Below are 14,452 nucleotides of genomic sequence, written 5' to 3' on the forward strand. Positions count from 1 at the left end.
TTCCTTTTGAAGCTCTCAGGTAGCACAACCCTCGGAACTTCCTCCCTCGCCTCATGTCTGGGAGTAGAGAAAAAAGAATCTGCATCGACGATTCAGCTTTGAGCCGAAAATTTGGTGAGAAAAGGAGGACCAAAATAACTTCTATTTCCATGCTTGTGGTTCCGACTTTCCAGAAGGGAACTTACAGCTCAAGAAAATAAAATTCCACGATGAACGCCTTTTGTGTCATCATCCTTTTCATCATCATTAGCAAGAATTTTCATTGGGTCATCTTTACCTTCAGTGAGGCCACCTTATGTATTGTATTCAAAGTCAGTGTTGTCTTCCAAAGGAAGTGCAGAACTTTTTTCCTTCAGATGTGGATTGCTTGTTTGAAAACAAGCAAGTCTTTTTCGAAAGGTGAATGTTGGATCAGATGTCTTGGCATTTTGAATGAAGTGACTATTCAGAATAATAGGAATGACAGCCAGTTTGGATTTAGCAGGAAGCTCAAATGATACATCAATCTTTATTAGTGATACCTCATTTGAAAGAAGATGCAGAAAATGCAACTATGCATTTCTTTGTTGATTACTTTAGATCTGGAAATAAGATTTCATAGACAGAAAATTACATTTGTTGTGCAATCAAATTTAAATCCAGCCTTCATTCTGTGAATAAATTCTGGATTGTGATGCAGATATCAAACTCAAAATCCAAATTTGTTCCTTTACAAATTTTATTTCATCATTTTTCTTGCATTTCCACTTCAAAAATGTACAGTGCCGTGAATATTTCATGAAAATAGTGTGAAATTGTTTTTCCCCTGAGATTTTGAATGCTATAGGCTTACTGGTAATTTGTTATTGATGAATTTGTACAGCATTTAATTATTTTGGTCTGCCATATACTGTTATAGTCATATTGGCATTTGTCCAGTTATTTAATGTTCAGTTGAATAAAAATAACACTAAACTTTCCTCATGGTGCTTTGATATACAATCACAATATGGAAAATACGCAAATCATTTTCAGTGCTGTGAATTATGCCAGTAAGTTTTCACATTTAAGATTTACCTAAATAAGGTAACAATAATCATGCAAAGAAAATTTTTTGGAAAGTAAATGCATTTTTTTTTCATCTTCCCGGATTGCTCATGCACAGTGCTTGATGAGTGTAATTTATACGGTATGAGATGTTAGAGAATGCTTGTATTAATTGTATATAATATTGTGTTTCTAATATATATCTTGTGGGTTTCTCTTAAATATTAGAATATGCAATAAAATAGATTAGTTCTTATTTATACCATTCATACCAACATGTCAGTATTCATTTAGCCTTAGGAATAAAAAAATTTGATTTCTATTATGTAAAGTTTTATATGTTTACAGTCTGGAATTTCAACAGCCTTTGTTAAGGGTCAGGAACATTGTTATGCTCAAACGTTGTTGAAAGTTTTTTTTCATTTCACTACTTACTAGAAAGGACCCCATGACATAGTGTCATCTTGCTAGGCCCATTTGGATGTCGTGTAGAAGATTAAGTATGCTTAGACATGCCTAAAACAAGGGATATATTTTGTAAAATTTCCATCAGGTTTGCATTTTATCCCTCTACTTCAGCAAGAAAATCCTTGTTATGCTTCAGTAGCATGGAAATAGTCATATCATTCTTTTGTCTTTTGAATAAAAAAAAGATTATTGCTCAGGAAATATTATTTGAGGTGAAAAGAAGATTCCGATTTCTGTCAGAGAATATCAGTACTGTACATGTTTTTGGTGTGGGTCAGCTTTTTGCTAATTATTTCATTATTTAATATCTTTAGCTGCCCTTTCCTAGCAGATGCATAATTGACTTGTCTATTGCTATTTTTTCAAGGCACACACAACTTTCTCATTAGTATTATCCCAATAGTTTGTACAATGTGTCAAAAAGATAACATGACATTTGGGAGGAGAAAATATTACCATGCAGAGTATTCAGTCACTACTTTTCTCTTCCAGATCGAGTAAGTTTGATGGAAATGGGGACGATTTTCAAATCTTAACAAAATCTTGGAATCATGGGCACACTCAGTGCTGACATTTCTGCTAATTTGTATTAAAAACTCCCTGTGAGATGTAGAAAAGTCTTAATGTGCACAAGTCTTGGGGTCTGGGAGATGTATAATAGTCCTGATGTACTCTCCTGCATGTCATAAGTGGTGGGTAATATAGCAATAGTTGCCTTTCTTTTTAGTGGTTACTGTGCCTGACTTTTGACCAGAAAGGTTTGGTTTCTAATCCTACAAATAGATACAGTCAGGTTAGCTATTGTGGAGTTTTCCTTAGCATGGCACTTTATTCCAATTTTCATGGCACAAGATAACACACTTGCGTTGTTGTGCCTTAAAACACAAAAAGCACACACATATATTGTCATTGGGCTAGTTACGGTTTTAAACACAATACAGTTAATGTAATGACTATCTGTGGGGTCAGATCAGACTAATAAAACCTTGTGTTATGATAGGCTTAGGTCATGCATGTAATGTAATCAGTGAAATGCTATAAATAAAGGAAATTGAATCATATGTGACTACAAAATGCAGACATATAATTGCAATAATAGAAAGGGACTTCCATAAAGTTTAATTAAATGCAAATGACTTAGTCCATCAGTCAGACTTTAACCATGACTGTAATTTAGTACTCGGGATCTTGTTTGATAGTAGATAAGAAATATAGGCAAAGTTTAACCAAACATTATACCAAATTTCATTTGGATAAAGCTGTAAGAACCAAAATTGTCAGCTTTGTTATAAAATTTGATAGGCTGCATTTATGCATGCAAGTTTCAAAGTAATCCTAGACATACAGGTGATAATAGGCATGCTAACAGTTGGAAAATGTTAAAGGTCCTCAAATAGCACTGTTGCTTGTGCAACTTTTATTGTCAAAGACATCAATCTCACGACTTTTAGATGCAAGTTCTTTTGTCTGTTTTTGTGATCTCGAGGTTTTAGGATTTTTATACATACATTTTTATTTTGTTTGATATTTTTACTTGAATAGATATTAATAGTTGTATATTCTCAGTATTGTTAAAATGTAAAAAAAAATCAGAACCCTTAATATACACTTGTATGGGATATGCCCAATCAAGTGTACATATACACACGTGTGATGCATGCCAGACTGCAAACAATGTATTCCTAGATCTTTCAGCACATTATGTCTTGGCTGAATTTATTCTTTAAATTTTATATAGTAAATATAACAAACATCATTGAGACTATCTGAATTCACACTTTACAATGTCAGATTTGGGTTTGTGTTATTCACAGCTGTGTCTTCATTGTATACAAGGAAATCCAGTATTTGAAAGGGAGTCATAATGTAAAATCAGAAATATTGGTGGAAGATTTACTCATGCTATTTTCATGAAATTCAGTCCACCACAGAAGATATTGTTGAACAACAATGTTGTAAACAGTGTGACCCTGTGAAATTTCATCTCTATGAAATCTTGAACGTACTCCAAAATCATACAATTTTATCCCATGAATATTTAAGATTTTACAATATCAGTTTTGGAAATCTTATAATTCTTGAGCTTGGGTTGGAGCTTGGGATTTGTTTTTGATTGATAAGAAAAAGTCTAAATCTCAAGCAGATTTTTTAATCTCTGGCTCTGTTGTCTGTATATCAAGTACAGAATGGTGGTTGTACTTCTTTATGGATTAATAGCTAAATTATGAATGATAATAAAATACATGGAATGTCCATTGTCTTCATATTTATAAGGAAGATGCTGGAACATGTATGGATTTATTGCTTATATTAAGTATGTTTTTTAATGAAAGTTATACAGTTGTTTGCATCAAGAACAGGATTTTCCATGAACATTTATAGTTCCAAATTGAAACTTGTGAAATGATGTTAATTTTAAGTGTACATTATGAATAAATGAAAAATGATTTGTACAAGAAATATTTATGTTGGAAAAAAGTGCTAAAAATGTATTAAATGGGTATGGATGGAACAGGTATTTACAATAGTTGTTTGCTGCATGTTGTAATGCTAGATGATATGAACATGCATAAAGGCCATATTAGGCATAAAGTACTGTGAACTAGATGATGTAAAAAAATTAATTTCTAAATTGGAAATCATAAAAATTTAACAGCATAAGAATATCTCATTGTTTTGTTTTTTTAATGCTGGGTTTTCCAATTTCTGTCTTGAATTTATCTTGCATATTATATTATTCAATTGGAAGCATTTTTCAAACAGTTTTGAACCACAAGGATGCAAATTTAGTTCTTACCATCAAATTAGCCCTGGTTGGCTACCATGATTTGTCCTTGGGCAGGGCACTTTACTCAGATTGCCTTGGCATTCAATAACCTACTTGTGTTGCTGTTCTGTAAAACACCAAAAGAAACAAACAGTCAGTCATTTGTTAGCATGCCAAGCTAGATTATATCATTTGTCTCTGGGCAAGACGCTTTATTCATATTGCCTTGATAAGCTTTCATGTGCTGATATACTGTTACACACCACTTGCTAAAGTGTGGCGCCAAGTGGCTGAGTGATATAAAGTACTCACCTTTAATGATCACTGCCATCTCACCTTTGTGGGGGTTCAAGCCTTTGGCTGGGCTATCGTGGGTTTGTAAGAAAACAAGCCAGCAGTTACCTGTGATCAGTGGATCATACCTGGGTTTTCATGGATTCTTCATCCACTAGTTAAACTGACTGCCATATATAGCCTATATTGTGTTGAATAATAACAGCTCTAAAAGTAAAATAACACTTGAACAAAGAAAATAAAAAGAGATAAAAGTTATGACTTTATAGTAATTTTTCTTGAACTTGCATGAATTGTCTTGGGAGATTATGTTTAAATGTACCGTGTTAAGATCCAATTTCACATTATTAGCATGCCCATCTATGCGTTTAGTATGACAGTTTTGTTGACAATCTTGATCGACAGAACTGTTATTAAATTTTATAAATCTTTGGCCCCTTAATTTTGATAATGAAAGGGTTGTTTTTGCATATGGAACAAATTTGTAGAATTTCAGAGAAGCATTGTTATAGTTTGCAACTTTTGAAGAAAAAGGGTTATTTTTGTGTTTTGTAGTACATTTGGAAGCAGAGGTATTCTGTGATCTGGGATGAAATATTTGAAGCAAACAAGTTGTGAAAATGTGAACGAAGTTAAGATCGGTAAATGTGTTTAAAAATACAGCGTGAAATAATGTGGTGTTAAATGTTTTTTAAAATGCGTCAACTCTATCATTCCTATGTGAAATTGCCCACTGCCATCATATGTGATGATCAAGCATTTTGTAACATTTTTGTTGTCTTTTTGTAATGCTACTTTTGTACATTTGTATAAGACCAACTGCACCAGGACAATGTGAGCTTATTCAAAATTGACAATGAAGTATGAAAGTTTGTTCCAAAGAAAAATTGAAGTTATGTGTGGCTGTAGATTTACTATTACATAAAAGGTACATTTTTGAAAAAATGCTATTGTAATTCAGTCGAATTTGATTTGTTAGTGCAGAGTATTAAATGAGATTTTGCATGGGGAAAGCAAAAAAAAACCAAATATTAGTTTAGCCTTTTTGTTTGAGACATTCAGCTTCTCATAGTTTTGAAGCATAATTTGTTTTATTTAGTTTTTTTTACACAAAAATACAAACATGCATGCAATTTGTTTTTAATGGAATATTGAAAAATAATATCAAACAAATTGAATAATTGCAAATTGATGACTCTGTATTGGTACATGCGAAAGTGGGGTAATTTTAGTTTGGATCACCTCTGATGTTGAGTGTAAGGTGTCAACGTACATGCTACTAATCAGATCAATCTTTACCAGTACTTTTCAAGTAGAAGGCTTGTGAATAATTTGTTTTTTAAAGGTTGAACTTGAAGTGTCAGTGAGTTATGTTGAGCAAAACTCTTAAATAAATTCTCAAGTTCAGATAATACTTTTTGCAATGCTTATGCATGTCTGACGATATAAAAAAATTCTTGTTGCAAATGTATACTCCCATTAGCTGTAGGACTTATTGTGCAATGTATGTTTTAGGAGTGTATCTTTTTAGTGAATGTAGTTCTAGAAAGTCAGTGAAAATTTGCATTTTTGTAATTACATATACCGTATACTCGCATTTAAGTGGAGTCCAACTGCAAACAATGTAGACTGATCTGCCATCACATAATGTGCCAGCAAATCAGGGTCCATGTTTGTTCTACTGATTATTTCTAACAAACTAGTATAGACCCAGATCTACTTGCATGATACACGATGGCAGATCTAAGTCTATGCAGTTTGCAGTTGGACTCAGCTTGCAAATGAGTAATTGTAATATTAATATTCATCACTGTTGTAAAGAGTTTTGTATAGAAATATTAATGATCTTTGTCATTCCATTGCCAAATTCAATGGTGTATATATTCTGTGATTTATCTCAAGGAATGTTTTCCTTAACTTATGGATAATGTGGATATTAAATACACAAATAGATTGAAAAACAAAGTATTGTGAATTGTTCCTGTTTTCCTCAAAAGCCTATTTTAAATATAGGCCAAGGCCAGACTTTGTTCTTTTTAGAGATTGGTTAAAATACAGATTTTGAGCTTGTTTAGTTACATTCTCCAAAGCATTTTTCATAGCTAAATTCTCATGTGATTTATTTTCTCATTCATTAGATTGTAAAAGAAACTGTACTTAAACAATCTATGTAATCTTATGAGAACTAGTATTTATCACTGAAAATAAAATAAATAAACATTTCAGCAGTTCAGAGTGGTTGAAAGGTTTTCTTTGTCTTTCTTTGTACAGGTTTTTTCCAAATGCGATTGTTATTATGGTTCATGCTAATACTGCATGGTGTGTTGGCAGAGCGAGACCACGAAAAAAACTTGACCTTTGTACTGTTATTGAGTAGAAGTCATTGATGTACAATATCAGTGTGTGTATGTGGCTTTTATAGTGACCTAAACTGCTTCAAACTTCCAATGTAGAGATATTCTTATAAAAGTATGAACTATAAGGTCAGATGTCAAATTCGGCAGTTTTATTTTATGATTGTTACTGTTCTGAGCTGATCTCCACCCCAGGCATAACGTCAACATTTTAAAAGTAATTGCTCATGTGGCATTTTTAAATTTGTCATAATGAATCGTTAGAATTAAAAAATTGAAAAGAGGTAATTTTTCTCAAGCCTGCCTTGACAGTCAACACCCTAGGATAAGAACAAACTTAAAGTTATGATGTTCAGTGTTAAAGTTTTGTACATTTTAGTTCAATACAGGACTGGCAAAAAGGGAGCCTCATGGTATACTGTAGTATAACACCTGCCAGTCTGAAGAGCCTTGACCCATACATGCCATTATATGATGCCCAGTCCAGTCAGTCTTTGGCATTTGTTCCTCTAACATTTTAAAAAAACCTGAAAAGTTTGGTGATTTTTCTGCACCTTTTCTATGGTTGCAGAATTTGGTCTGTACTCTGTTTAGTGGCAAGGGAATTATACATGAGTGAACAAGATATAAAAAGTGTAAAATGCAAATTGCATCGTGCGACTTCAGCTGCCTCTAAATATTTGGTCCCAATTTCACTAAATGTCCTAAAATGTCTTCCATGAATTGAGAATTTTGAATTGCATGGTTGGCAGTATTAGGGATTAATATACACTGATAAATCTGGAATTTTTCCTAAAGGGTTCTTAACTATCGAAGTAGATTTTGAAGATTTACTCAAGTTTTAATTCCACAACTTTTTTACTCTCAGAATTGGGTTACGTTTTAAAACTAAATCTTTTGCACTGTTTCTGCATCTCACATCAACATTGCCCTAATTGTGTTGGTCTTGTATGTTTTTAAGTATTATTAAAACTATTCATTTCTTTAAAACGTAAAATATTATTGTCTCCAAGTCTGTCATATTGTTATTTCCTTTGCGCTGTTTTCCTGTCGAGTAGAATATTCAGCCATATATATTGGTTGTCATCATTAGTGTACCTACTTGGGGCTTTGTTATGAACATTGTTAGTGACATTAACATACTTGATTTGGTGGGTATGATGTCACAAGTTTGGTTTTGGGTTTGCATTGGCAGAGCTTCTGCAACCTGATTTGTGACACATAACAAGCAATGTATGTTGGTTAACCTGAAAACTGATTAACTGTGGCTATTCCAACACTTTGGAGAAATTTGTTATTCCCACTCCACCAACCTCTGGGGCCCAGAGTGGCCGTGTGGTCTAAAGCACTCACCGTTCCGGATCACTGCCATCTCACCTCTGTCTGCGTGGGTTCGAGTCCATGGCTCAGCTAGCATGGGTACATGGGAAAGCCTGCCAGTAGCTTCTCATGGGTAGGTGGGTTTTCCAGGTTTCTTCCTCCACCAGTTATACTGGCCGCCATGGTTAGCATATCTTGTGCTGAAAATGGCGTTAAACCGTAGAACAACAACCACCACCTACCTCTTTTCAGAAATGTAATTGTCTATGGTGCCATGTCATAGAGTATTGCTATAACAGTGGTTTAGTTTGGTAGATTGTTTTATGGCTGTCTTTACTGCCAGAAAGTAGGGACAAATGACCTAATCACTAGGCATGCTAAATCACATATTTGTAAAAAAAAAAAAAAAATTTAAATATTAGTAGTTCCCATTTTAAGTACGTTGTAACAAACAAAAGATGTTTCTACTTTGTGAACATATTTTGAACAAATCATATAATTTAAATATTTCATTTTTGATGAGGAGGTTGCATTTTAATGAGCTTTACACAAGACATTGGAGAAACATTTCACTACTAGTGGACAGTCTTTAAAAGGATTGTCAGTATTTAGCAATTCCAGTAAAAAATAGGTCTTAGTCTATTGCTTCAGCCTTGTGTACACTGGAAAAAGGCAACAAATAACTATATTTAAATAACCAAAATGTTGTATGAAGACCAAAGAAAATTGGTAATTGTGACCTTTCTTCCAAAGTTTGTGACATTAAATGAGAGAGCCATGCATATGTATTACAAATGGGTAAAATAAAAAGCAAAGAGGATGGGATACATTTAGATATTGGTTATGTTCCATGGCTTTGTTGTTGTTGTAGGGTTTAACTCCATTTTTTCAGCACACGATAGGCTGTACATGGCGGCCAGTATTAATGGTGGAGGAAGAACCCGGGAAAACACCCGGAAAGAACCACCGACCCATGAGAAGCTACTGGCACGCTTTCTCACATACCCGCATTGGCTGAATTCAAGACTCTAACCCACGCAGACAGAGGTGAGATGGCAGTGATCCATAACGGACAACACTTTAGACCACTCGGCCACACGGGGCCCCTCCATGGCTTTGTATGCATGCTAGTAAATATGTATAACTGAATATCACTGGGAGTCCAGTCGTCACCCTGAAACTATAATTTAATCATTAGTGTAAGTAATTAATGGTAATTATGAATGAATGTGTAGTAAATATTTATATTTCTTAGCAAAGAGTGTATTTGATCTAAATCCTACAGTGAAGTGGAAGCATGATTTGTTTCCAGTAGTGAAACTTAAGTAGGTTTTGGAATCAATAGTAGAGTGCAGTGAACAGCAGAATAGAGGGAAGTATTACTGGAGAAAAAAAGCAAAACGATGCTGTGTTGAATTTCTTCCTATAGGTAGCTTTTGACAATTAGGCTGCAAATAGTGCATTTTTTAAAAGTTGAGGCAAAGTTGTTACATCATCTTTTCCAACTTAAATCATAATCTGCAGATGTAAATTTGATCTATTCAGTGACTCTATTTGCTGTTTAATAATATGCACACAATAGTATTGAATAAGAAATTGTATGTTGCAGTAGGTGAGAGTCTATACTGTTTTTGTTTTTACTTTAAGCTTACAGTGTAGACCCAAATCTGCCAGAGATTTAAGATACAGCAAACAGAAATTATAAAACTTAAAGAGGCTTTGGTTGAGCATGAGATTTATTTTGTCAACCAGTCACAAAGAACTTTCCTTATTGTAATATTATTTTTGATTGGTTAAAAATGAAAACTGAATCTTGATCTCTAAGGTTAGTCCCCTCCATCAGTACAACAATTCTTAGTATTTTGGGTAATAATTGTTACTCCAAACTTGGAAATCTTCCTCATAATTAACAAATGCAGTACTTGGATTGGTCACAATAATTTTTAGTATGGTTTGGAGTCTTGTAAAGGTTTGCAATGGAAAGATCAGATTTGAGTTGCTGCTGTTTGCCATTCCTATAGAACCTTGTAATGCTGACCAGAATTTCATTTTTTTCCTAATACTTGAAATGTAAAATGAGAGGGGAAAATTAACTAAAAGTTAATAAATAGCTGCCTCAAATAGATGAATCACCACTAAAACAACAGACTTTTCATAACCAGAGTAGTGGCCCCTTTTTAATTCAGTTTAAAATATTTAAGTTGCCAAACAAATCTATATATTTTACTTGACTTTTTTTCGTACCAGATGTTTAGAAAACATGAGACCTTAAAATCGTGAGAAAAAATCATTACATGAGAAGTCCTGTGCCGTCTTGAAATTATATTCTGTTATTAATTGGGCCATGACAAAAAAAATGTCAGTCAGCTGATGGAGTTGGACATTGATTTCAAGGTGCTAGCTGCATCATTATAATAGAGCTTATGATGAACACAAATGAGAAATGAATGGATCATTTATTGTGAGTAATTCTTATACAAGTTTTTTAAAGTCATTTTGTTGCATCTTGCTGCCTACATGTGAACATTTTAAGTTCGATCGGTGAGATCTTCATCTCTGTATAGCAGTGTTTCCTACATTGTGGAACATTAGCTGTGCTGGTCAAGTGAGTTATTTATTATTTGGTCACCTGTGTAATTGTGACTTGCAATTAATTTTTATTCGGTATGCACATTAAATTTTCATATAGTCATACGTACTGGCACAGTTTGTCATGAGTGTACCTGAATGTACTTCATTAAAATTTGCAATAAAGTATGAAAATCTGTGTCAGATTTATTTGTACAACAGTATTCTGCATAAAATAGAAGTGTCTGGTTTTAATTGGTATATAATGTAGACTTTTTATGGCAATTCTTTAAGCATTATATCATGTATATTGTCCCACTTTACATTGAAACTGGCCTTTTCTCAAACACACACACGCACATAATTATGTACTGAAGATAATATGCACACACAAAATACTGACGAAGAACCCTTTTGTTTCCAGTTTCAAAAGTTCTCTTCCATTTATACCTACTAAATTTTGTATGTGGCTGTACTGGGGATAAGGGGAACCCAATGAATTTCAGGGTCAAAGGTCAATCATTTTCACGGTCTAAGTTCATGACCATTATGGCTCAAAGTAAAATGGGTGAAGTAGATTCATTTCTTTGACCAAACATGGATGTCACGCCTTGGGTAATAAAGTAACCTTTAGATTCCGGGTCTACAGGTTAGTCCTGGTTATGGCAAGTCTAAAAAGGACGTAGTGGTTTCTGCACATTAAGATTTTTTTCCACTCTAATAAACCGCTCCGGTGGCCTAGTGGTTTGAGCGTCTGCCTCGAATGCGGGAGGTCATGGGTTCGATCCCCGGCCGAGTCATACCAAAGACTTACAAAAATGGTACTAATACCTGCCTCGCTTGGCGGTCAGCATTGATAGGTTAATGTTAGGACTGGTCGGCCTGGTGTAAGAATAATGTGATTGGGTGGGACATGCTACATGTCTGCGGCATGATGCGCTAGTGCTAGACATCACCATAAACTGTCACAATGCAGGCATCGTAGCCATATGACTGAAAAATTGTTAAAGTTCGTTAAAAATCCAAATCACACACACCTCTCTAATATTATCTACGTACAATCATGCAACATAAAATACGTCTGCATACTTATAACAGGAACACAAGAAATGTGAATGACTCAAATTGGGATGAAACCGATTGTTCAGTTCTCTATATTGCCATGGACCTCATTAGTGATTTTGCATCGAATTAGCCTATTCGTGTGACCTAGTCCAACCAATGGGAAGTTACTGAATCCTTCTAGAAACACCGAAACCCCATTTTCATTTGAGAAATTAAGCCAAAGGCGACATTTGAGTCTTATTATTACTAATTGTCAATACATACGTAAACATATATTTATAGATCCAATGCAATACTAAACTCTTAAGAACCTCGGGTCACGTAAGCAAAATTTAACTTAAGATATTATGTTCTCAGTGCCGGCTTTAGGCATAAGCTAAACAAGCTACAGCTTAGGGCCTCACAGTCTGAACTCAGTCTCAAGGGGCCTCACAAATTTATTTTACACCAGACAGGGCCTATATAACTTCCCATAGCGTATGGCCTCGCTATGTCTAAATCCGGCACTGTCTGTACTATTTAAAGCTATGAATAAAAATTATAAAAATTAGATGAAATCAAGCCCCAATAGTTACCAAAAATATAGATATATATAACATAAAGTCACAAGAAAAACATAAAAATATTTGTGGGTAATATTTTGTTTTAAATTGTTATGCAAAAATATGAGTAAATCCAGAACGAATACCAAATATTTTCTAGTACATCAAGCCATGTTTGGATATATCGTATAATGCTAATACCATGTTCTTGTAATACTTTTAATACAAGTTTTATCAGCATCGACTTTCCAATATGGTTATTTTGACAGTACTTTAAAAAATGAAATATTTAATGATATGAAATTACTTTTTAATTTGATTTTCATGAGCCAAACCGATTTCAGTGAACCAGCTAAAATATTGTCAAATAGTGTAGCAATAAACAATCCTTTGACCATTTGAAAGAGAACACGTACCCTACGCATTTTATATATTGGCACAATATTATATAGGTGGGGATGGTGGCACTCCACTATCTATCTATCTATCTATCTCTCTCTCTCTCTCTCTCTCTATATATATATATATATATAATGTTTTGTATACTTCAAAAGTAACATACACTGAGAGCGCATGTAAAGGACTCATGGTACTAATTCAGTTCCCATGGTACTATAGTAAACCTATGGAAAACTGGCGATATTACAATTTTATTAACATAAAATTTCTGATTGCTCATGATCAAACCTATATTTATTAGTATAGATGCATCCTAGATGCGCAAAGAAAACCATATGAGCCGCAACATTTTCTGGATCTACGTGTTCTTGAAACATGTGCTTTCAATTCCGCACCAAAGAGTCGGATGCTGATATCATTAACGAGTGTTCCAAACGCAAGTCTGTTAAAGGACTGAAATTCCATAAATAAAACAATGTCTAGGACGAACTCCCAAAATATTCTTTTTTACTAAAATCTAAATTTCATTATCAACCTATCATGGCCAGCCAAGCCCACATATATTCTAATTGCACTAATTAAAAACTTGTCAGTATTGAATATATTTTTGGTTCTGGATTTACTGAATACCAATAGTACCGTGTCCTGAAGGAGAGATTTGTAGGGTTGTCTCCCCTGGTATATCTTTATGTAACACTTTGTAATATGCAGCCGTTTATTTCACTCACTAAGATAAGTGTATATGTTGCTTATTTTGGTTTTGAAAGATTATATTTTACATTGAAAGACGTAAGCAAAGTCAATTAGAAACTTTTGACTTTTTGAGCGAAATATAAAGTGGATATTGACTTATTGGACTCATCACAGTATAAGGACTCGATCTATGTTTGGAAGCAAGCAAACATAAACGGATCGAATTGTTGTAAATTACTTTTTTTCTCATTTCATCGAAGTTCGGAAGGATCAGTTTGATATAGTGCCACTTTATTACCTATGGTTCGCAAGACTCCCTTCTCTTTGTTGTTGTTTTGTTGTTGGCATATCAATACATTAAAGGTTACATTGTGCAGAGGCAATTGGATAAGAGTGATTGATACATTCAGAATGTAGGTCAATCAAATATACTTTTCTCTTCTGTACAAAACATTACTCTCATTGAAATACATGGCATTAGTCTTTCGAACAGTTGTTTAATTTGGTTTGGCGTTTTACGACAAGCAATACGAAAAGGTTACTAAGAGCTGAGACATTTGAGTAAAGTGTATTGCCCAAGGATACACCATTGTAAACTACTAGAGCTGATCATAAGTACCCTGGTGTTTCAATGATTTTATCCACGGGTTGAGAAGGAATCTTACCCGTTTTTTCAATACAACGCCATGACGTTAAGGTAGCGTTGTGAAAAGTGTATTATAATATTTTAACTAGCTACATAAATAGAGCCGCTGATTTCTCGTTGACATTTATTTCATGGCGTGAAATGATACTAATTCATTCAATACTGACAAGTTTTAGTTAACTAGGTTCAATATTTGTGATGCAGCTTTTTTATCGGCACTTATGTCTATTAACCTATTGGAGTTATAACTTATTCATTTCTGAAACTTGATGGTTTTTGTTTTTCGAATTAGCATAATCAAACGATGACG

At 33.9% G+C, this 14,452-nt stretch overlaps 1 protein-coding gene across 1 annotated transcript in view; it reads left to right on the forward strand.

Annotated features, from left to right (window-relative positions):
* LOC149775912 (serine/threonine-protein kinase NLK-like) overlaps nucleotides 1-10,996 on the forward strand; it is an 86,685-nt gene extending 75,689 nt beyond the window's left edge. Inside the window, exon 10 of the mRNA XM_089943750.1 lies at nucleotides 13-10,996. Within this exon, the coding sequence (XP_089799876.1) occupies nucleotides 13-67 (55 nt within the window). The 3' untranslated portion in view covers nucleotides 68-10,996. The remainder of the gene's footprint in view (nucleotides 1-12) is intronic.
* Nucleotides 10,997-14,452: the final 3,456 nt, after the last annotated feature.

Source organism: Sinohyriopsis cumingii, chromosome 19, assembly GCF_028554795.1.
Source record: "Sinohyriopsis cumingii isolate HCF-2022 chromosome 19, ASM2855479v2, whole genome shotgun sequence".
Taxonomy (NCBI): domain Eukaryota; kingdom Metazoa; phylum Mollusca; class Bivalvia; order Unionida; family Unionidae; genus Sinohyriopsis; species Sinohyriopsis cumingii.